Source organism: Lucilia sericata, unplaced genomic scaffold (genome assembly GCF_015586225.1).
Source record: "Lucilia sericata isolate MDLA Ls3-8-SP2 unplaced genomic scaffold, ASM1558622v1 Contig000144F_arrow, whole genome shotgun sequence".
NCBI lineage: Eukaryota > Metazoa > Arthropoda > Insecta > Diptera > Calliphoridae > Lucilia > Lucilia sericata.
In genome coordinates this window covers 521,187-546,077 of record NW_023994176.1, presented here as the reverse complement: position 1 = coordinate 546,077, position 24,891 = coordinate 521,187, and the positions used below count along the sequence as shown (strand labels likewise).

Sequence of the window (24,891 nt, the reverse complement as noted above, 5' to 3'; positions counted from 1 at the left end):
TCTTTTAAATTTTATTAATTTAAGTACACACTACACAGCAATATATAATAGAAAAGAGTGTTTTTTCTCTTTTCTTTAACATTTATTCATACATTGTCACAACATTTTGTTGTCAACACATCTTTGACTGTGAAATTGCCATGGTTTTTAATGTGTTTTATATGTGTAAGTAAAGTTAAGATGATGAGTCGTCAGTGAATCAGCCAGAGTCGGTTTGTATATAAATAAGGATGAAAGTATTGTGTCTTTAATGAAGTGTATTTTGATATCATTTGTTTTAATATGTTGTTTTAAGTAGTAACATAGATATGAAAAAGTTTGTAGCAATAAGAAATTTATTAAATTTGAAATTAAAATTAAAAGTCTTAACAGTTACCAAGTATTTACTGCAATAAACTACATAAATTGTTTACTGAATTAGGTTTCTATCAGCCTGAATGAAATTGCACTCACAAAATATTCTAAAACTTTTCAAAAACTCTTATTTAAAGCATTTGTAGCCGGCTGAATAAGGTTTTTCTTAGCTGAATTACTGTTATTTCTCTTTAATTTTAGAAATATTAAAAAAAAATTCAATAATCCATAAAACTTCTTAGCTGAATTGGATTTTTAGTAGCTGAATATCAAATTTTCTTACGAAATTTTATAATTTATGTAAAAAATCAACTATTTCTAGCATTTTTAGTTAGCTTAATTACGTTTTTTATCCTTGAATTATAACAGTATTAAGAATTTATTAAAACAAGCTATATTATTTGTTACCTGAATTAGGTTTTTAGTAGCTGAATTGCAAATTTTCTTTCCAAATATTATAATTTATCTAAAAACTTACTATTTGAAGCATATTTCGTCAGCTGAATTAAGTTTACATAAGCTGAATTACGATTTTTGTTTAAAAATATCAAAAATTTGTTAAAATAAATTTAAAAATCCTTAGCTGAATTTGATTTTTAGTAGCTGAATTGAAACTTTTCTCACAAAATATTATAATTTATTCAAAAAATAATTATTTTCAGCATTTTGATGCAGCTGAATTTGGTTTCCATAAGCTGAATTACGTTTTTTCTCCTTGAATCATAATAATATCAAGAATTTATTTAAACAAACTACATAAATTGTTAGCTGAATTAGGTTTTTAGTTGCTGAATTGCAAATTTTCTTTCCAAATATTATAATTTATCTAAAAACCCACTATTTGAAGCCTATTTCGTTAGCTGAATTATGTTTCCATAAGCTGAATTACGATTGTTGTCAAAAAATATTAGAAATGTCAAGAACTTGTTAAAATTAACTTCAAAAAATCTTAGCTGAATTAGATTTTTAGTAGCTGAATTGAAACTTTTCTCACAAAATTATATAATTTGTTCCAAAAACTATTATTTTAAGCATATTTAGGCAGCTGAATTGTGCTTCCATGAGCTAAATTACAATATTTTTCCTTAAATCTTTAAAATATTTCGAATTTATTGCAAGAAACTGCATAAGTTTTTAGCTGAATTAGATATTTAGTAGCTGAATTGAAAGTTTTCTCACAAAATTTTATAGTTTGAGCAAAAATCTACTTTTTGACACATTTTTAGCTAGCTGAATAAAGTTTTCATTGGCTGAATTACAATTATTATTCATTAATTAATATTTAAAAAAAAAACTGATAACAAAAAACAACATTAATCTTTAGCTGAAATAGGTATTTAGTTGCTGAATTCAAATTCTTACATACAAAATATTATAAAATTTTCATTACACTATTATTTAAGGGAAATTTAGTCAGCCATTATTAACCCATTTCTAAAATAACAAAAAATTAAGGCAAAAAAACTACATAAATTGCTAGCTGAATAGGGTTTTTAGTAGCTGAATTGACATTTTGCTTAGAAAATACTTTAATATATTGACTTAGGCTTTTATAACTCATTTACGTTTAATAGCCGAAAGCGAAATTTTTACGTAATTAAATTCTTTAATAATTTCCTTTTTTAAGATTCTTCGCAGAGCTTCATATCAGTCGGATTAAGACATTTTCCAGTTTGTTTTGAAAGCCATGAAACGACTACTATAATCTTTATTATGCAAAAAATCTCCTCAAACCTTTTAGCATATTTGAACTACATATGTTTATCTTATCTTTTTTTCACTTTGTAGTAAAAACAACATTGTAACTGATTGCATTTCTTAAGATATACATATTTTTTTTATTACTCAATAAATGTTTGATTAAAAATTTTAAAAATTTATCGTTTAGCTTAAAGAAAGAAAAAGCTAAAAATCTGTATTCAAACAAAACATACTGCAGACAGACAAATGTTTTAAGCTACAAAAGTGTTAAAAAGTGGTTTAAACCACATTTGCATTTTTGGCATTTAACGCCCTCGCTCAAAGCTAAAACGTCAAAAGAGGAAACAACAACAAATACAAACTCTCGTAACAATGTATAAGCTACAAAATAATATTGCTGTTGGTAAATCCACTCATATGTACAACCAACTTTATACAATTTAGTGTTGACCATGCGTGACTTAGAAGATGAAAAAAAAATGAAAGAAAAATAAACAAATTTTAAAACGACCACAACAAATACAGCGGAAGTTTTTGTTTGTGGTTTAAACAAAAAAATCACCAACAACAACAAAAGCAACAAACTTATACAGAATGGTGTGAATGAGTGTAAAAGATTGAGTCAATGGTCAGTTCAGCAGCTTTACGCTTTTACATATGCGACCATTTGTTTGCAGTTGTTTGTGGTGGAGTATGTAAATAATTCAATATTATTTTATCCCACTGTCAGGCAGCTAGACAGTACACTGCTTTAAGTAAAGTAAATAATATATCAAGGATCAGTTTAGCAGTGAAAGGAAGATTTTATACTTTAACTTTTCATTATCTAAAGTGAAAAAGTTTTCAAATATTTAAAAGTTTTCAAATATTAAATATTTAAGAAATCTGGGTAGAAACTTATTAAATACCTAGCTGAATAAGATTTTTAGTAGCTGAATTGAGATTTTTAGTACATTTATTGTTAGTTGAATTAGATTTCCATTAGCTGAATTGCATGAATTGTACCAATATTTAAATATAGAAAAACTCTAGCTGAATTGGGATTTCAGCAGCTGAATAGCTTTATAGCTTTATTTATTTAAATGTAGTAAAAATAATCAGAAAATAAGTAAAATATACAATATTTTGTTGCTGAATAGCATTTTTATCCAGCTGAATTAGGTTTTTATAAGCTGAAGTGCGATATTTTACTTAAAACTTTTGAAATAATAAGAAAAACTCTTGCTGAATTAGATTTTTAATAACTGAATTAGCACGTTTCTAACAAAATTTGACAATTTGTTTCAAAAACTCGTATACTAAACATTTCTAGTTGGCTGAATTAGGTTTTCAGTAGCTGAATTGCAAGAATTGTACCAATATTTCAAAAATATGAAGAAATTTTTATATGAAATATAGAAAAACTCTAGCTGAATTGGGATTTCAGCAGCTGAATAGCATTATGTATGTATATATAATAAAAATAATCAAGAAAATAAGTAAAACATAAAATATTTTGTTGCTGAATAACATTTTTATGTAGCTGAATTAGGTTTTTATAAGCTGAACTGCTATACTTTGCTTAAAACTTTTAAAATAATAAGAAAAACACTTGCTGAATTAGATTTTTAATAGCTGAATTAGCACTTTTCTAACAAATTTTTACAATTTGTTTAAAAAACTCTTATACTAAACATTTCTAGCTAGCTGAATTAGGTTTTCAATACCTGAATTGGATATTTTGTACTAAATTTTCAGAAATAGCAAAAAATTATTATAAAAAACATATTATAGTATTAGCTGAATAAGAATTTTAGTAGCTGAATAGCATTATTTAAGTAAACATGGTAAAAAGTAGTAAAAATAATTAGTAAATATGGAAAATTTTCAAGCTGAATAAGTATTTTAAAAGCAGAACTGTGATATTTTTACTTAAAACTTTTAAAATAACAAGAAAAACATTTGCTGAATAAGCATAAAATATATGATTATTAATAATTTTTCTCTGAATTGGTTAATTTCATTAGCTGAATAGACATTTTTGTTCTAAAATTTTAAAAATATTAAAGAATTAATTTTATAAATAACATAAAACACTAGCTGAATAACGTTTTTAGTAGCTGAATGGCATATATTATATAAACGTAGCGATAATAGCTTGAAAAATTAAAAAAAAATTATAAACTTGTTAGCTGAATTACATTTTCATTTACCTGAATTGGGTTTTTATTAGCTGAATATGGATTATTTTATAAAATTGTTTAAAATATAAAATATTTATTATAAAAATCCAGCTGAATTTCATTTTTAATAGCTGAAGTGCACTAATTTTATAAAAGTAATGAAAATAATAAAGAAATATGGAATGGTATAAAGAATTTGTTTGCTGAATTGCACTTTTAAGTAGCTGAATTACGATTTATAACCTAAAACTTTTTAAATAACTAGAATTTTTAGCAAAAAACTACTTACAACATTAGCTGAATTAGATTTTTAGTAGCTGAATAGAAATTTTTCTTACATAATATTTTAAATTACTGAAAAAAATATGTTATTAAGCACTTTAATCTTGCTGAATTGAGTTTTCCATAGCTAAATCAGGATTATTTTGCAATGTGTTTGAGATTTTCTTGCTGTTGTCTTTACAAAAAAATGTTTAAATCATTGTGATCCTACTCACAAACTGACCCTTCCTTATTTAAATAAATCAAAACTGTAAAAAAAATTCCGTTTCAATTTTAATACCATTTACAACTATAGAGAAGAAAAGATTTATACGATTTACGAGACAATATGGTATGAACGATTAAATCGAGAATAAATGTATCTCTGATGTCGTTGTGTTTATAAGATTTTAAACAAATTTTACAAATTTGTTTATTTTGGCTGGTACTGCATGTCTTCTCTTAAGGGGGAGGGAAAAGGGTTTATTTACAAAAATTTAAGAAATACTGATTGTAGTTGGTGGTAGTAGCGGAATTTCTGTGGTTGTGTAGCAAATTTATCAAAAAGTATTCGTAGTTTTTTGTGATATTTTTTGGCTTTATTTTTTTTTTGCTCTTTTTGGTTTATGTGAATAAGGAATTTTCGTTTTTCTTTTTTTCTTTTTTTGATTGTACAATGTACATTTATCATTCTTTTCCATTTAAAATTGCATCTTTTGTATGCATGTGGCAGTAGTATAAAGTTTAACTGTTGTATGCAGTCAACTTTCATCATCAAGTTGTGCAATGTACAGAATTTTCTTATATAATCCATTTATCGTTTATTTTTCAGAAACATGTACTTCCTCTTTATTTGTACATATGCATGTTTGACTGAAAGTCGTTATAACTTTGTTTTAAATTTGAAATGCCCTACAGTTATTAAAGGTAGTGGAAGAATGCGTATTTTATAGAATTTAGAACAATTTTGCAAATAAACCAGATTATAAAAATCCTATTCAGCAAGGTAACAGTTTTTTGAGTAAGTTAAAGTATTTACTAAGAAAAATCTTAATTCAGCCTTTAAAGAAGACTATTACAATAGTTTCTTGTTATTTAGAAAGTTTTAGATCAAAAATCGTTTTTCAGCAAATAAAAACCCTATTCAGCTAATTAAAACTGTAATTCAGCTAATGATAACCTAATTCAGCTGAGTAAAAATGTTTTTACGTGAGTTTTTAGAACAAATTTAAATAATTTCTTTTAATAATCTCAATTCAGCTATAAGAAATCCAAATTCAGCAAGATTTTTATCATAATTATAAAAATAATCCTTCAGCTGGTGAAAACCCAATTCAGCTAAACAAAAATGTAATTCAGCAACAAAAATTTTTATTTATTATAAGTTATTGCTGTTATTTCCACTGGATTTATATTATTAATGCTATTCAGCTACTCAAAACTTAATTCAGCTAGTGTTTTAATGTCATTATAATTGTAATTGCTTAATATTTTTGATATTTTGTAGAAATAAAAGCAATTCAGCTAATGAAAACCCTATTCAGCTAGCTTAAAATGCATAATATGATTGCCTCTAAGAAAATTTTAAATGTTTTGTAATAAAAATCTCAATTCAGCTACTAAAAATATAATTTAGCAAATTTTTTATAATATTTATATGATATCTTTAACAGATTTACAAAATAATCCTAATACAGCTAGTGAAAACCCTATTCAGCTAAATAAAAATGTAATTCAGCAACAAAATTTGTTATTTATTATTAGTTTTCGTCGTAATTTTTACTTTGTTTATATAATTAATGCTATTCAGCTACTTAAAACTAAATTCAGCTAGTGTTTTAATGTGTTTATAACAATAATTTCATAATATTTGTGATATTTTATAGAAATAATAGCAATACAGCTAATGAAAACTCTATTCAGCTAGATTAATATGCTTAATATGATAACTTTTAAGAGAAATTTTAATATTTTGTACTAAAAATATCAATTCAGCTACTAAAAATCTAATTCAGCAAGTTTTTTATCATAATTATTTGATATTTTTAACAGATTTACAATATAATTTCAATTCAGCTAGTGAAAACTTAATTCAGCAAAATAAATATGTAATTCAGCAACAAAAATTGTTATTTATTATTAGTTTTCGTTATCATTTTCACTTTGCTTATAAAATTAATGCTATTCAGCAAATGAAAACCTTATTCAGCTAGCTAAAAATGCCTAATATGATAACTTTTAAGAGGAATTCTATTATTTTGTAATAAAAATCTTAATTCAGCTACTAAAAATCTAATTCAGCAAGTGTTTTATATAAAAATTATTTGATATTTTTAACGATTTTGCAAAATAATCCTTATTCAGCTAATGAAATGTCCATTCTTTATTATTTTTGTTATATATTTACAAATATTGCTTTTCAGCTACTAAAAACCCAATTCAGCTAGAGTTTTATTCACTTTATAACAATAATTGTTTAATATCTTTGATATGTTAGGAAGAAAATCCCAATTCAGCTATTACAAACCTTACTCAGCTAGCTGAATAAGCTTAATATATGAGTTTTTAAAAGAATTTTTAATATTTTGTATTTAAAATTCATATTCAGCTAACTATTTTATGTGATTATTTCCATAATTTGTTAATATGTTTGATTGACTATAACTTTATGGTAGGAGATTTCTAAAGTTTGCCTTTATCCCTTCAACTTTTGTGCCTATTTGGAGATTTATACTTCTACTTTGTTTGTTGGAAAACCAAGAGTTATTTCATTTAATTCTTTCATTCCACTTTGCAGATACCATCCATATCCTTGTATTTCAGTTATATGTTTTTAATCTTTTTCTTTGTTTTTTTTAAAATAAAGCGGGAACGTGTTTCGCAGTTTGAATTGTTGATGGCAATGACGTCGATGGTGTTGGCGGCGATGGTGGTTTATTTGATTGTTTCTTTATATGTATATAATGCTGCATTGAGGCATAACTGACGATGATGAGTACGGTGATGATGATGTGCATCTTTTTCCTTATAAATGTTATAAGTAGTTGTTTGTTTGTAGAGTAATCACCAATAAATGTACATTTTCTTTTATTGCCCTACCAGCCAGACAGACAATCTTCTGCTGCATCATGTCAGTCAATGCATTCAAGAAGTCTATGCTGATGATGATCATCATCATAATCATCATCTGTCATAAAATAAATGATGTATTAAAATTCAAATTAACTTCCACTTTTTATGCAAAAATATGACTTGTATGAATACGTTGTTGAATGTTTGTAAATGAATGTTTAAAAAAGATCCAGTTATTCTGTTATTTGTTTCTTTTTTTGTTCAGTTTTATTAAAGCATTATTTGTTCAATTAGTTTGGGGTCTGGAGTCTTAGATCATAATTTATTTATTTATTATTTTTATTAATATTATTGCTGGTTATGAGTTCATTTAATGAAAACATTAATTGTTGCTGCTTGTATTTTGTAGCGGTCGTTTAAACAATGAGACACTAACTGTTAGTCTGATAAAAATAATGTATTTTTTTTGCAAATCAACTTAAAGATAAGCATTGGGTGTTTTTATAACTATTTTAAGGAGTGTTTTTTCTTATTAAACTCCTTTTTTACAATTTTTGTTTAAGATTTTTTTATTCTACCAGAATTAATAGTTTTTTTTTTCATTTAAAATCTTTTTTAGAAACTTACTACATTTTTATGTTTCAAATCTATAGATTTTGTCTAACCGTAAAATTATCAATATTTCATTTTCATGACAAGTAATAAAAACATTTTTATTACTTGGTGTTGTTTTTTTTTTTTCAAATATAATTTGTATCGTAAATCAAATGGTTTAAAAAATAAGCTGCATAATGCTATCAGAGTATTTGACAGAAAACCTTGATTTTATATTGTTTGCTAAAAGTTGAAAATGTGGGAATTATAAATTTAGCAAAAAATGTTTAAATAAAATCAATCACATTTGGTATTTTAAAAATTTTTTTCTAAACAGAATTGCTTTCTTTAGTAAATTTTCTGGAAAATTAGACTTTTTTTCAAAATTGTCTATAAAATTTGCTTTCTTTACAAAATTTTTTTTGCAAAATTTGCCTTTTTTAGTAAATTTTCTGAAAAATTTGCCTTCTTTAGTAAATTTTCTGCAAAATTTGCCTTCTTTAGTAAATTTTCTGCAAAATTTGCCTTCTTTAGTAAATTTTCTGCAAAATTTGCCTTCTTTAGTAAATTTTCTGCCAAATTTGCCTTCTTTAGTAAATTTTCTGCCAAATTTGCCTTCTTTAGTAAATTTTCTGCAAAATTTGCCTTCTTTAGTAAATTTTCTGCAAAATTTGCCTTCTTTAGTAAATTTTCTGCAAAATTTGCCTTCTTTAGTAAATTTTCTACAAAATTTGCCTTCTTTCGTAATTTTACTACAAAATTTGCCTTCTTTAATAAATTTTCTGCAAAATTTGCCTTCTTTAGTAAATTTTTTGCAAAATTTGCCTTCTTTAGTAAATTTTCTGCCAAATTTGCCTTCTTTGGTAAATTTTCTGCAAAATTTGCCTTCTTTAGTAAATTTTCTGCAAAATTTGCCTTCTTTAGTAAATTTTCTACAAAATTTGCCTTCTTTCGTAATTTTTCTACAAAATTTGCGTTCTTTAATAAATTTTCTGCAAAATTTGCCTTCTTTAGTAAATTTTTTGCAAAATTTGCCTTCTTTAGTAAATTTTCTGCCAAATTTACCTTCTTAAGTAAATTTTCTGCAAAATTTGCCTTCTTTAGTAAATTTTCTGCAAAATTTGCCTTCTTTAGTAAATTTTCTGCAAAATTTGCCTTCTTTAGTAAATTTTCTGCAAAATTTGACTTCTTTAGTAAATTTTCTGCAAAATTTGCCTTCTTTAGTAAATTTTCTGCCAAATTTGCCTTCTTTAGTAAATTTTCTGCAAAATTTGCCTTCTTTAGTAAATTTTCTACAAAATTTGCCTTCTTTCGTAATTTTTCTACAAAATTTGCGTTCTTTAATAAATTTTCTGCAAAATTTGCCTTCTTTAGTAAATTTTTTGCAAAATTTGCCTTCTTTAGTAAATTTTCTGCCAAATTTGCCTTCTTTAGTAAATTTTCTGCAAAATTTGCCTTCTTTAGTAAATTTTCTGCCAATTTTGCCTTCTTTACTAAATTTTCTGCAAAATTTGCCTTCTTTAGTAAATTTTCTTCAAAATTTGCCTTCTTTAGTAAATTTTCTGCAAAATTTGCCTTCTTTAGTAAATTTTCTGCAAAATTTACCTTCTTTAGTAAATATTCTGTAAAATTTGCCTTATTTAGAAATATTCTGCAAAATTTGCCTTCTTTAGTAAATTTGCTTTCTTTAGTAAATTTGCCTTCTTTAGTAAATTTTCTGCAAAATTTGCTTTCTTTAGTAAATTTCTGCAAAATTTGCCTTATTTAGTAAATATTCTGCAAAATTTACCTTCTTTAGTAAATTTTCTGCAAAATTTGCCTTCTTTAGTAAATTTTCTGCCAAATTTGCCTTCTTTAGTAAATTTTCTGCCAAATTTGCCTTCTTTAGTAAATTTTCTGCCAAATTTGCCTTCTTTAGTAAATTTTCTGCCAAATTTGCCATCTTTAGTAAATTGTCTGCCAAATTTGCCTGCTTTAGTAAATTTTCTGAAAAATCTGCGCTCTTTAGTAAATTTTCTACAAAAATTCCCTTCTTTAGTAAATTTTCTGCAAAATTTGCCTTCTTTAGTAAATTTTTGCAAAATTTGCCTTGTTTAGTAAATTTTCTGCAAAATTTGCCTTCTTTAGTAAATTTTCTGCAAAATTTGTAAATAAATTGGTAAATTTATTGCAAAATAAATTTTCTCCAGAATTTGCTATTTTGAGTAAGCATTTTGCTAATTATAGTCTAGTTAGCACAATTTAAAGCTTTTTAATTGCTATTAAATTAATTGCAAATTGTATTTATTTGCAATTTACTTACATAATTATCTATTTCTGTTTCAATTTCTCATTTGACTTATTTAAAAATTCTATCAGCGCACAACCCTAAAACATTTAAACAAATGTAAATAGACAAACGTATGTACGTAAGTAAGTTACTTAGTAGCGGGCAAAAACACTCCCTGGGAAAGCCCACATTAGAAACCGAACCAGAACAAATTCTAATAAATAAATATATAAAATTCTATCAATAAATGAGACAAACGAAAAATGACAACAACAATTTCAATACCAGTGGAAACAGAAAAAACATTTTCTATGGAAATATAGAAAAAAATAGAATATTTTTTGAAAACTAGTGATATGGACTTGTTGTCGTATTGTAATTATAATTCAACAATAATGACAACAGCAACAACGATAACAGCAACATTTATTTATATGAAAATCCAATCAAATAAATTGGATGGGTTTGTCGAAATGTCTGCAATTGTGTCATTATGACAAAAAATACCCTTCCCCCTTTCCAGCACAGCACGCCTTGGTGCTGAAGTCTTTCTTCCACTACTCCCTGACAATTGCAATCGTTTTGAGAATTTAAAAAATGTGTTGAATTTTAACAAAAAAAAATTTAATATAATGTTGTTATTTGCTTTTATTGGATTTACTCATAACACCACATGTTGCACAGTGAAAAGTGTGTATATGCAACATTACACTGGAGTTATTTCATTACATTTATGAGGGAAAAAACACACTCGGTACTTTATAAGATTTAAACAGTTGGACAAAATACTCGAGGACGTTAAAAAACACTCGTTCACACGTTCATATATTGTATGAACAAATACTCGTTCACTGACAAATGAGAAAATGTTTATTGCATTTTAAAAACACTGCATCCAGCTGGGGAACAAATAAAATAAAAATTGCTTTAAATTTGCTAAAAATTTAAAATTTTTCAAAAATATAAAAATTAACTAAAAAATATTCCGAAAATTTCCTAAAGAAAGCAAATTTTGGGAAAATTTCCTAAAGAAAGCAAATTTTGGGAAGATTTCCTAAAGAAAGCAAATTTTTGGAAAATTTCCTAAAGAAAAGAAAATTTTGGGAAAATTTCCTAAAAAAGCAAATTTTGGGAAAATTTCCTAAAGAAAGCTAATTTTCGGAAAATTTCCTAAAGAAAAGAAAATGTTGGGAAAATTTCCTAAAAAAGCAAATTTTTAGGAAAATTTCCTAATGAAAGCAAATTTTTAGGAAACTTTCCTAAGAAAGCAAATTTTTTAGCAAAATTTCCTAAAAAAAGCAAATTTTGGGAAAATTTCCTAAAGAAATCAAATTTTGGGAAAATTTCCTAAAGAAAGCTAATTTTCGGAAAATTTCCTAAAGAAAGCTAATTTTTGGAAAATTTCCTAAAGAAAAGCTAATTTTTGGAAAATTTCCGAAAGAAAAGCAAATTTTTGGAAAATTTCCTAAAGAAAAGCAAATTTTTGGAAAATTTCCTAAAGAAAAGCAAATTTTTGGAAAATTTCCTAAAGAAAAGCAAATTTTTGAAAAATTTCCTAAAGAAAAGCTAATTTTTGGAAAATTTCCTAAAGAAAAGCAAATTTTTTGAAAATTTCCTATAGAAAAGCAAATTTTCGGAAAATTTCCTAAAGAAAAGCAAATTTTCGGAAAATTTCCTAAAGAAAAGCAAATTTTCGGAAAATTTCCTAAAGAAAAGCAAATTTTCGGAAAATTTCCTAAAGAAAAGCAAATTTTCGGAAAATTTCCTAAAGAAAGCATATTTTCGGAAAATTTACTAAAGAAAAGCAAATTTTCGGAAAATTTCCTTAAAAAATGCAAATTTTGGGAAATTTTCTAAAGAAAAGCAAATTTTGGGGAAATTTTCTAAAGAAAGCATATTTTCGGAAAATTTACTAAAGAAAAGCAAATTTTCGGAAAATTTCCTTAAAAAAAGCGAATTTTGGGAAATTTTCTAAAGAAAAGCAAATTTTGGGGAAATTTTCTAAAGAAAGCAAATTTTGGGGAAATTTCCTAAAGAAAAGGAAATTTATTAAAGAAAGCAAATTTTGGGAAAATTTCCTAAAGAAAGAAAATTTTGGGAAAATTTCCTAAAAAAAGCAAATTTTGGGAAAATTTCCTAAAGAAAAGCAAATTTTCGGAAAATTTCTTAAAGAAAGCAAATTTTGGGAAAATTTCCTAAAGAAAGCAAATTTTGGGAAAATTCCCAAAAAAAAGCAAATTTTGGGAAAATTTCTTAAAGAAAGCAAATTTTGGGAAAGTTTCCTAGAGAAAGCTAATTTTCCTAGAAATTGCCTAAAGCAAGCTAATTTTCGGAAAATTTGTTTAAAGTAACAACATTTTTGGAATAAATTTCTATTCTTATGATTTCATTCCTTTATAGTTTCCTTCTTTTTCTAAGCCAAGTATTATTATTTTAGCCTCCTTATGCCAGCACGTTTTTGCTTTATTTTCCCAGTTTTTTTTTTCTCGCTTTTTACAGTATATTCCTATTGACATTGCTAAGCACTCAAGCGCAACCGTTTAAATCGTTTTGAATGTGAAGCGCACTACTTTTTTGTGTAGTTTTTGTTTTCCTTTTAGTTTCTTTTGTGTACTTTTTTTTCTATTATTATTATTAGTTATTCATACCAGTTCCCAACATTGGTAAAAGTTTGTTAAATACTGAACTAGTTAAATAAGTCAAATGACATACTGTGTTCAAATTGCTAAATAGCGGGATAAATAGTAAGCACTTGGGAAAAATGGAAATCGAAAAAGTGTGTTTTTTTTATCAGGAAAACATTTTTTAAACACAATTTTTAATGATGTGGTTTGCATTTTAATGACAATTGAAAGGTGAGTAGGGTAATAGAAAAATGAGCTAAAGAAGAGGTAGTTAAAGGAATGAATTGAAATTTACTAAATTTGTATTGCTTTTAAGAAATTTCCCTTAAGGGAAATTTGTAAAATGACTAGCAAAACCTAAATTTTGTGGTATTTTCTTTTTTTCTTAACAAAATCTTTAAAAATTGGGTTTAGAAAAAATTCCCCCAAAATTTTCCAAAATGGAAATTTTTCAAAATGGTATGAAATTGATTTTATTTCGAAATACTCTTTATTTTTATCAAATTATTAAAATATAAGTCTTAAGTAAATTTTTTTTACATAATAAAGCCTTTTTATGCAATTCCTGATAGATTTCCCTAAAGGGAAATTTTGAAAAATTCTTTAAAATTAAATTTTTTTGTTAATACTTGTTAGTTTAATGTTCTAATTATGATAAAAAGCATTTTAAAAAATGTCCCTAAAAATATCCCAAAAGGGAAATTTTTTAAAAAAGCTAAAATTTATCTTTTCTTAATAATTTAATATAAATATAGCAAAATATGACGTCTAGACAAATTTTTGTAAAAATTTCCCTCAAGGGAAATTTTTTAAAATTGCTAAATCCTTAAATTTTTATTAATTTTTGTCTAAATTAAAGTTAATATTTGAATTATTAGCATTTAAAAAAATTTCCCTGAAAATATCCCAAAAAGGGAAATTTATAAAAAAAAAGTAAAATTGTTACAAATCTCCAATTTTTGTTATTATTTTAAAACTTATGACATTAATAAAGGATTTTCACTGAAAGTTTCACATTTTGACTTTGTATAGTAAAAAATTTCCCTTAAGGGAAATTTTTAGAAAATGTCTTAAAAATTAAAATTTTTATAATTTTCCTTCATTTTGAAAGTAAAATTTCATATTTTATCATTTAAAAAAATTTCCCTAAAAATATCCCAAAAGGGAAATTTATAAAAAAAAACCTATAAAATATTAATAAATTAATATTTAAGACTTTTACAATGTTAGAATTTATTAATTTGATCTTTAGAAAAATTACCCTAAAAATGTCCCAAAAGGGAAATTCTTAAAATCTGTTGAAAAGTTACAAAAAAAATGTCAAACATTTACTAAAAACAATAAAAAAATATCCCTTAAGGGAAATTTTTAGAAAATGTCTTAAAAATTAAAATTTTTATAATTTTTCTTCATTTTGAAAGTAAAATTTCATATTTTATCATTTAAAAAAATTTCCCTAAAAATATCACAAAAGGGAAATTTTTTAAAAAAGCTTAAAAATATCAAAATTTTAATATTTAAAACTTATACAATGTTAGAATTTATTAATTTGATCTTTAGAAAAATTTACCTAAAAATTTCCCAAAAGGGAAATTCTTAAAATCTGTTGAAAAGTTACAAAAAATGTCAAACATTTACTAAAAACAATAAAAGTCAAATATTTACTAAAAAACACTAAAATCGTTTAAAAAAAATCCCTTCAATTTATCAAGATTTATTTCAAATCTGTCAAACTAAAACTAATAAATTAATTAAAAAATTTTAACTGTCAAACTTACCAATCAATATTGATGGCTCCATTTTGTTTTAAATATAAAACACGTGTATTTAACAATATTTAAAATTGCTGCTGCTGTGCTTAATCCAAGGTTGTGTTTAATTGGTTTATACATAAATCACTTTGTTATTTGAAATATTATGTATTAAATTCATAATGAATTTATTAAAAATATTCACTTTCTTTATAAAAACAAACAAAAATTTTTCTTCTTTTTTCCAAATAAAAACAAAATAACAAATAAAACTGAAATATCAACAGTTAAACTATGGATTTTTTAAATAAAACTGTTTGGTTTCTAAAAGAGAAAAATATAAAAAATAATTTTTTTACACTTGTATAAATTTACTTGATATCTTTTTTAATTAAACCGTTACTAAGTAAATGACATTTGATAAAATGAAAAGATAAATAAATAAATCTTTTAAATAAAACTGTTGTTTTTAATACAAATAATTTCCCGCTTTAATTTTTTTAAATAATTTTCAGTTAACTTTTTTATAACATTTGGTATGTACAACAACACTCAATTTAAATACAATTTATAAACAATTGCATTGCTAACAACAACAACAACATCATACAACCACTAAATAAATAATAAATGCAACAAAAAGAGTGAAAAAATAACATGAATATAAACATGGCAGCCTCTACTCCACCTCAAGAATTTATAAACAAAAACAACAACAGCAACAAGAATTTTTATTTTATTCAATTTTCATTTCAATTCGTTTAAATGTTTTTGTTGTTATTTTTTTCTCTTTTTCTATATACAATTCAATATTTATTTAAAAACAGCAACAACCACATCACTTGCATGCATAAATACACAACAACGCATCAGTCGTCATGCATTTTTATACAAAAACTCTGTTTAAACGACTGCTTACGAGCACAACATTCATATAAGAATTTTTTTTGTTTACATTTCACTGCATCATATCACTACTCTCCCCCTTACTACTCAACATATCACTCACTCTCACTCTACATATTATGAGCCTCAAAAAAATAATGAAAACATTACACTCATACATTTTTGATTGTTTTTCTATTTGTTCCGTGACACTTGTTTTTCGTTATTTTGTTTTATTGTATTTATTATTTATTCCAGTTGCGCTTTTCATTTAATTTTCTTCTTTTCTTCTTTTATTCTTATCTATTAATAATTTTGTTTACAATTTTTTCATTTTGTTTTAAGTCTCATATTAAAATTCTTATTAGTCGAATTTTTGTTAATTGTAGCGTTCTTTAAAATGTTTGTTTACTTTAAAAAGAGACCAAGAGAGAGAGGGAATATACGTAAGAGGATAGCTGTAATACGAAACTCTTTAAAGCAGTTTATTAGATTAATATCACAACGGTTTAATTTCGGCTGATTCACCACGCTTCTTGTGATTGTTCGACATTCTTTGATAACTTGTTGATTTAAAATTGTATTTTTAGTTCGTTTTTTTATTCTGTTCTCCACTTTTATTTCAATTGCTTTAAAAAAAGTATTACGAACAATTCAGTTCTAGTTCAGTTTTAGTTCAGTTCTAGTTCAGTTCTAGTTCAGTTCTAGTTCAGTTCTAGTTCAGAACTAGTTCAGTTCTAGTTTAGTTCTAGTTCTAGTTCAGTTCTAGTTCAGTTCTAGCACATTTCTAGTTCAGTTCTAGTTCAGTTCTAGTTCAGTTCTAGTTCAGTTCTAGTTCAGTTCTAGTTCAGTTCTAGTTCAGTTCTAGTTCAGTTCTAGTTCAGTTCTAGTTCAGTTCTAGCACATTTCTAGTTCAGTTCTAGTTCAGTTCTAGTTCAGTTCTAGTTCAGTTCTAGTTCAGTTCTAGTTCAGTTCTAGTTCAGTTCTAGTTCAGTTCTAGTTCAGTTCTAGTTCAGTTTCTAGTTCAGTTCTAGTTCAGTTCTAGTTCAGTTCTAGTTCAGTTCTAGTTCAGTTCTAGTTCAGTTCTAGTTCAGTTCTAGTTCAGTTCTAGTTCAGTTCTAGTTCAGTTCTAGTTCAGTTCTAGTTCAGTTCTAGTTCAGTTCTAGTTCAGTTCTAGTTCAGTTCTAGTTCAGTTCTAGTTCAGTTCTAGTTCAGTTCTAGTCAGTTCTAGTTCAGTTCTTGTTCAGTTCTAGTTCAGTTCTAGTTCAGTTCTAGTTCAGTTCTAGTTCAGTTCTAGTTCAGTTCTAGTTCAGTTCTAGTTCAGTTCTAGTTCAGTTCTAGTTCAGTTCTAGTTCAGTTCTAGTTCAGTTCTAGTTCAGTTCTAGTTCAGTTCTAGTTCAGTTCTAGTTCAGTTCTAGTTCAGTTCTAGTTCAGTTCTAGTTCAGTTCTAGTTCAGTTCTAGTTCAGTTCTAGTTCAGTTCTAGTTCAGTTCTAGTTCAGTTCTAGTTCAGTTCTAGTTCAGTTCTAGTTCAGTTCTAGTTCAGTTTTAGTTCAGTTTAGTTCAGTTCTAGTTCAGTTGTAGTTCAGTTGTAGTTCAGTTGTAGTTCAGTTCTAGTTCAGTTCTAGTTCAGTTCTAGTTCAGTCCTAGTTCAGTTCTAGTTCAGTTCTAGTTCAGTTCTAGTTCAGTTCTAGTTCAGTTCTAGTTCAGTTCTAGTTCAGTTCTAGTTCAGTTCTAGTTCAGTTCTAGTTCAGTTCTAGTTCAGTTCTAGTTCAGTTCTAGTTCAGTTCTAGTTCAGTTCTAGTTCAGTTCTAGTTCAGTTCTAGTTCAGTTCTAGTTCAGTTCTAGTTCAGTTCTAGTTCAGTTCTAGTTCAGTTCTAGTTCAGTTCCAGTTCAGTTCTACTTCAGTTCTACTTCAGTTCTAGTTCAGTTCAGTTCTAATTCAGTTCTAGTTCAGTTCTAGCTCAGTTCTAGTTCAGTTCTAGTTCAGTTCTAGTTCAGTTCTAGTTCAGTTCTAGTTCAGTTCTAGTTCAGTTCTAGTTCAGTTCTAGTTCAGTTCTAGTTCAGTTCTAGTTCAGTTCTAGTTCAGTTCTAGTTCAGTTCTAGTTCAGTTCTAGTTCAGTTCTAGTTCAGTTCTAGTTCAGTTCTAGTTCAGTTCTAGTTCAGTTCTAGTTCAGTTCTAGTTCAGTTCTAGTTCAGTTCTAGTTCAGTTCTAGTTCAGTTCTAGTTCAGTTCTAGTTCAGTTCTAGTTCAGTTCTAGTTCAGTTCTAGTTCAGTTCTAGTTCAGTTCTAGTTCAGTTCTAGTTCAGTTCTAGTTCAGTTCTAGTTCAGTTCTAGTTCAGTTCTAGTTCAGTTCTAGTCCCGTTCTAGTCCAGTTCAGTTCTAGTTTAGTTCTAGTTCAGTTCCAGATTTTCGAAAATTTTCCCTAATTTAGAAATTTTACTTTTTATAGACAATTTTCGGAGAACTTGATTTGATAAATTTACGAAGAAAAGAAATTTGACCAATTTGCTACTTTTAGTAAATTTTTCGGAAATTTTATATTTCAGTAAAATTTTTTGAAATCGTTTGATTTTTGTAGATTACATATTTAAAGTTTGCTATTTTTAATAGTTTTCTTATAATTTGCTAATTTAAAATCTTTTTCAAAAATTTTTATTTTTAATTTTAATTCTTTATTTAAAAAGAATTTTGTTTAGTTTATATGAATTTCCTTAACATTTTTTTGCATTAAATAATTAGTCATACTTTCTACTTAAAAACCGCAAAATATAAAAGAAATATGAGTAGCTGTTTTATTTTATTATCTCTATGAAAAAAATCTTAAAAAAATAAAAATTTCTTATGCAAAAAATTAAACAAAAAAAAAACTTGAAGAAAATAATCTAAACCACAAGTTAGAAACGATTATTCAACTTTGGTGATCATCATCATATAGACATACAGTAGTTTTTCGATTTAACGAACCTATATGTTGTCAGGCCTGTTCGTTAAATCGAAGAGTTCGTTATATACAGTACTAACTCGAAAGTGTCTTTTGGGTACATAAATAATTAAAATTACATAAAATCTATTTTATAAAAATATGTTCCAGGAAATATAATTTCTTTAGACAATATTTTATAAGAATTTTATGAAAAACTAGCAATTTATATCACAATGTAAAAACAATAAAGAAATTTGAAAAAACTCAGTTTATTTCGTATAACTAATCTACGTTCTGGAAAAGCACTCGGACGACATAATTCTTAAAGAAGTTTAAACCCAATGGCTGGAACTGCGATGAATCTGAACCTGGCCTCAGAATTCCTTAGGAAATAGATTAATGTAAAGTTATTAAAGCGTTTCATTGTTTCACAGTTTCATTGTTTTCCTTCTTTGAGATATCTGAACCCAAAGTTTTTTAAAATATTGTTTCCTTTATTTCACAGCTATTCCTGTAAATATCCTTTTTCCAAAAGAAAAACTATTTATATTGTTTATTCTATAACATATCGTTTCTTTCAATTTCTTAGAATTGATTTTTATTGGAAAAAATTATGGTCACAGTGGGGATTTGTTAGTTTGGCGAAAAATAAAAGCGAAATGTTAAGGTATACGATTGGCAAAGTCTTTATTTTGAACACCAATTTCTATGATTTCAAATTCTGAGGCCAAATTCGGGTTGAGCACGAGCTTCTAGAAAAGTATACTTTGGCCTCTCTAAACATTTTTTGTTCCGATTTTCTAATTCGATCAACATAAGTTTTTGCGACATTAAGGATTGTAGATTTGATTATCTCATATTTTTGTATAAATCTTTAATAAAAAAATCTCAGATTATCTAGATTCTTCATTTTACTAAATAAGAAAAAATCAACTCTTGAAATCCATATTCAAAAGCAATGAAAAGTAATAACGTCGAAGCTTTTCTGACATGATTTTTAGTTATTTTTGTTAATTTAACTCTAATTTAAATTATTTTATTTATATTTGTTCGTTAAACTGAGTACAAAAAATATTTTTTGTTCGTTATGTAAGGTACTCAATGTAAAAATATTGATAGTTCGCTAAATGCGATGTTCGTAGAAACGAATGTTCGTTAAATCGGAAAACTACTGTACATTTGTTTATACTTTATCCCACTCTGCCATCTCCTGGGCACACTCACATTCTCTATCTGCTACAAAAAAAAAAAATGTTTATCTTTCCATTGTGCCACTCTTTGTCATGACCGCATGATAAACAAGACAAATATTTGTTAGCAGAGACCATGCGTACCCCTCTTAGACAACAATAACAACAATGAGCAACAAACTCCCCACAAAAAACCAAACAAGTAGAAAGAGAAATGAAAACAAAGATAACGAAACAAACACATGTTGGAGACCGCAAAAACAATACAAAAAGAACCACTAACCAAAAACTACAACAACAAACATTTGTGGAGTCTACTACTAAACTAGACAACTGGTATAAAAGCAACAACAACTACAACAAAAAAACTAATGACAACAAACTAGCAACAATAACAACAAGAGGCATAACCCCAAATAAGAAAACAAAAACTAAATTTACTAAAACAATAAAAGAATGAGAGAGAAGTTCGATTAAAATGTTATTAAAAAGAGAGCGAAGTATGGAAAAAAGAGTAATATTAGTAAATAAAACCTGATAAAAATCTAAATTTTGCCCCTTTAGAACCTAAAAGTGTTACTGTTCTGTAATTTGGCTCAAATTAAAGACAGACAGGTAGACACAAACAACTAAATAAAACCACAAAAAGGAATGAAAAGTATCATTGAAAAAGTACTTAATAACAATAAAAACAAAAGCAACAGAAAAAAATTATTGGAACAAATAATGAAAGTAAATTAGAGATAACTACCAATAATAGCAACAACAACAACATTTGCAGCAACAATAATGATTGTTATTTAAAATTGAACAGCAAATAAACAGCAACAACAAGAAAATAACGACAATTGAAGGAAATAAGAAATCAAGAAAGAAAAAAATTGATTGCGAAAAATTTTTTTGTTTGCATGAAGAGCAATGGTTGCTAAAACAAAATTGCCAAGAGGCTACAATTTCATCTTAAATTACTGGAGTATTTTTTGACAGGCAGCAAGCAACACAAAAAATTCCAAGAAAAGGAATTTTATATTTTTTTTTTTTTCTGTAACAATTTTGTTTTTGTTTTTTTTTTTTTGCTTTAAAGAATCCTTTTAACTTAAAAAAAGTATGTAATATTTTTTTGTGAAGAATTTCATGTAAAAGTTATAGTAACAAAAGAGCGTGCAGAAAAAAGTATGACAACTTCAAGTTTGTTTTTTTCTGCGTACCTACTCAACGTACTTTTTTTGTACTCATTTTTTAATGGCAAACAGATTAAGATGGGATTTTTGTGAAGGGTAAAAGTCGACTTGAAAGTGAAGCTACACAAAAAAGTAATTTTTTAACAAATTTATAAAAGAAAACAAATTTTTCTGAAAATTTAAGAAATAATGAGAAAATTTGAGAAAATTTACTAAAGAAAACTAATTTTGCAGAAATTCTAGGGAAATGATCTGTATTTGGTGGGACCAAAAGGGTCTATTATTATCTGCTGAAACTTGCCGGAGCAAGTTGATTGACTGATTCCTTTAAAGAAAGCATTGGCAGTAGAACATTCAGAATTTGACATGGCTCTGCCACTATTGCAGTACCTGTTAAAACCTATGATTATATAATTGAGAAGTTTTGTCTGACCTTGTTCCCTCCGTCTAATTGAGAAGTTCTGTCTGACCTTATTCCCTCCGTCTAATGGGATACGCTAACAATGGATAATACTTTGAATAAACTTATATTGTAAAAATATTCCATCGAAGCATGTTAGGTCGAACCAGAGAACCTACTTTATCTGGTACCACAAAGTTTCCGACTTTGTCTACTCCCAGTTATAGGATAGTTCCGCACGGAGTGCACATTTCAAACTAAAATAGCGGGAAGAGAATGTTAATTAAAGGACTGATACATGGAGGAATCTGTATTTCTGGATAAGTTGTCGTTGAAATAGACAACAGATACCAACCAGAGTAGTGACTATGACTATGGGTTGGTGTCAAATGTATGAGATACAGAATGAAAGTGTATAAGGGCCTAATACTCCCGTATACCTATACACCAATAAATGAGTCGGATGTTTTTCTTAATGAAAGTATTGGATAAATGCGAAGTGCCCTGGGTAGAATGGTGGTGAATGTACTATACTTTTACAAGATTCTCTTGATTGTCAGGGTATATTCTCTGTAAGTCAGAACTAGTTTTTGGCGGAACCATTTTCTTTTCATAGTACCCAGGGGGCAGGCGGGATTGGTGAATCGTCTCAAGCTTACCCAGTAAATTTTCTAAAAATGGCAAATGTACTAAAAATAGCAATTACATAGACGGAAATGTACTAAAAGAAATGTTGCAAAAATGTACTAAAAATTTAGAATTTTTTTAAAAATTAACTAAAAATGGTATATTCACCGAAAATGTAATAAAAATAATAAAATTTTGGAAAATGAACTAAATTTACGTAAAATTAAACGTTTTTAAAAATAGAAAATGTTCTAAAAATTATGTTGCAAAAGTGCTCTAAACAGTAAAATCTTTTGTGAAATGAACTAAGAAAAGCAGATTTCCCGAAAAAAAATAAAAAAAAATCCTAAAATTTAACATTTTTAGGAAATTAACTAAAAATAGCAGATATTGATCGAACATTTTGCTATTTTTATTTAATTTCTAAAAATTTTACCTTTTAAGAAAATTTCGACAATTTTTTAAAATAGGCTTTTCCCTTAATTGCCGCTTGTAGTGTAACCCCTATTTACCATGCCTGCCTTTCTATAGGGAATCAACCGGTTTTTTGTGTTTCTTTTGTTTTGTTTTTTTCTTCTCATTCTTTTTGTTGTCTGTTCACTTCTTTCGCAGGCATATAAATCAATGTTAAAAAGCAGCTAAACGAATAATAGATAAGAAAGGGGGAAAGGAGCACAAGAGGTAAAAATGCATTTAAAAGTTAAAAACCAACAAACTACTAACGCCTGGTTTGTAACCAACAATTACAAAAACTAACCAACATTTACACGGGATTTATTAAATCCCAACATTTACTAGGGAGTCGGCAATGTTTTTTGTATTTGTTTTACTTTAAGTGAGAGGTCAAGGTAAAGGTATTAAACAACTAAACAAATAATAATAAAAACAACAAAAACAAGCTCTTAACAAAATATGCAAATTGTTGTTGTTAAAGTAAATAACAAAAAAACTGAATAAATTTTGAGTCATAGAATAGAGAAAAACCGAAAAAGCAACAACCACATACACACAAAAACAAAAAAAGCAACAGGTGAAGTAATAGGCATGCCGTTGGTTTAATTTAGAATTAAACAAAAAAATAACACAATTATTTTGTTGTTGTTGACGTTTCGTTTTTTTTTTTCAATATACAGTAGATGACGCCTTATATACACAAAAAAACAACAATTTTAATACACACACACTGTAACACTTTTTTTTCATTACACAAATTCTTTTAGATTATTTTATGCACAAAAACCTTTTAATATTCTTTAACTTTTATAATTTTAATTAATTTTCCATAGATCTTTTATAAATTGTCAATAAATTCTTTAATTTTTCTTTAAAATTTACTTTTAAGAATTTTAATTCTTCTTCTGTTACACTACCCGTTCTTCTTATTACCGTGTATTTAACCGCTTTCTATTTCTTTTTTTTTTTCTTTCTTTAATTTTGTTTTTTTCTTTACTCCGTAGTTGTTTGTGTAAAAAACAACAACAAAATCTGTAGTACGCTACTCTTAACACTTAAAAAACACGTTCGTATTCGATCGCTTGCTCGTTGAGAACTAAATTGTGTTTAGTTAAGTGCTGCGTTTTGAAACTCCAATTAGTGTTTGTTTTGTGTTTCACTATCTAAGTGTTTCTTTAAGCGCTCTCTCTCTCTCCATCATTAACGTCCCACTAAATTCTGATAAGTTTCCAATAAAAATGGTTTGTGGCGACGCTAAGTGAAAAGTAACGGTCTTTAGAAATTTAAATACATTCTTTTATTTACTAGCGGTGACTGCCAGACCATTCCTAAACAAGATACTTAAACAATGTATTGACGGAAGAACTTGTGACAGTCTAGTCTATAGTCGAGTCTATAGGCTAATCTATAGTCTAGTCTATGGTCCTAGTCTATAGTCTAAGTCTATAGTCTAGTCATTAGTCTAGTCTATAGTCTAGTCTATAGTCTAGTCTAATAGCTAGTCTATATGTCTAGTCTATAGTCTAGTCTATAGCTGTCTAATAGTCTATTCTATAGTTCTAGTCTTATATTCTAGTCTATAGTCAGTCTATATCTAGTCTATGTCTAGTCTATAGGCAGTCTTGTGTTACCCTTCTATAGTCGTCTATAGTCTAGTCTATAGTCTAGTCTATAGTCTAGTCTATAGTCTAGTCTATAGTCTAGTCTATAGTCTAGTCTATAGTCTAGTCTATAGTCTAGTCTATAGTCTAGTCTATAGTCTAGTCCATAGTCTAGTCTATAGTCTAGTCTACAGTCTTGTCTATAGTCTAGTCTACAGTCTTGTCTATAGTCTAGTCTATAGTCTAGTCTATAGTCTAGTCTATAGTCTAGTCTATAGTCTAGTCTATAGTCTAGTCTATAGTCTAGTCTATAGTCTAGTCTATAGTCTAGTCTATAGTCTAGTCTATAGTCTAGTCTATAGTCTAGTCTATAGTCTAGTCTATAGTCTAGTCTATAGTCTAGTCTATAGTCTAGTCTATAGTCTAGTCTATAGTCTAGTCTATAGTCTAGTCTATAGTCTAGTCTATAGTCTAGTCTATAGTCTAGTCTATAGTCTAGTCTATAGTCTAGTCTATAGTCTAGTCTATAGTCTAGTCTATAGTCTAGTCTATAGTCTAGTCTATAGTCTAGTCTATAGTCTAGTCTATAGTCTAGTCTAGTCTAGTTAGTCTATAGTCTAGTCTATAGTCTAGTCTAGTCTATAGTCTAGTCTATAGTCTAGTCTATAGTCTAGTCTATAGTCTAGTCTATAGTCTAGTCTATAGTCTAGTCTATAGTCTAGTCTATAGTCTAGTCTATAGTCTAGTCTATAGTCTAGTCTATAGTCTAGTCTATAGTCTAGTCTATAGTCTAGTCTATAGTCTAGTCTATAGTCTAGTCTATAGTCTAGTCTATAGTCTAG

The 24,891-nt window shown here is 26.9% G+C and overlaps 1 protein-coding gene across 1 annotated transcript in view; it reads right to left on the bottom strand.

The window, feature by feature from the left end:
- Positions 1 to 23,562, bottom strand: part of LOC119601135 (dystrophin, isoforms A/C/F/G/H-like) — a 67,141-nt gene extending 43,579 nt beyond the window's left edge. The window contains exons 1-2 of the mRNA XM_037951895.1: positions 23,382 to 23,562; positions 14,816 to 15,112 (exon numbers count right to left, since the gene is read on the bottom strand). Of these exons, the coding sequence (XP_037807823.1) occupies positions 14,816 to 14,837 (22 nt within the window). The 5' untranslated portion in view covers positions 14,838 to 15,112; positions 23,382 to 23,562. The remainder of the gene's footprint in view (positions 1 to 14,815; positions 15,113 to 23,381) is intronic.
- Positions 23,563 to 24,891: the final 1,329 nt, after the last annotated feature.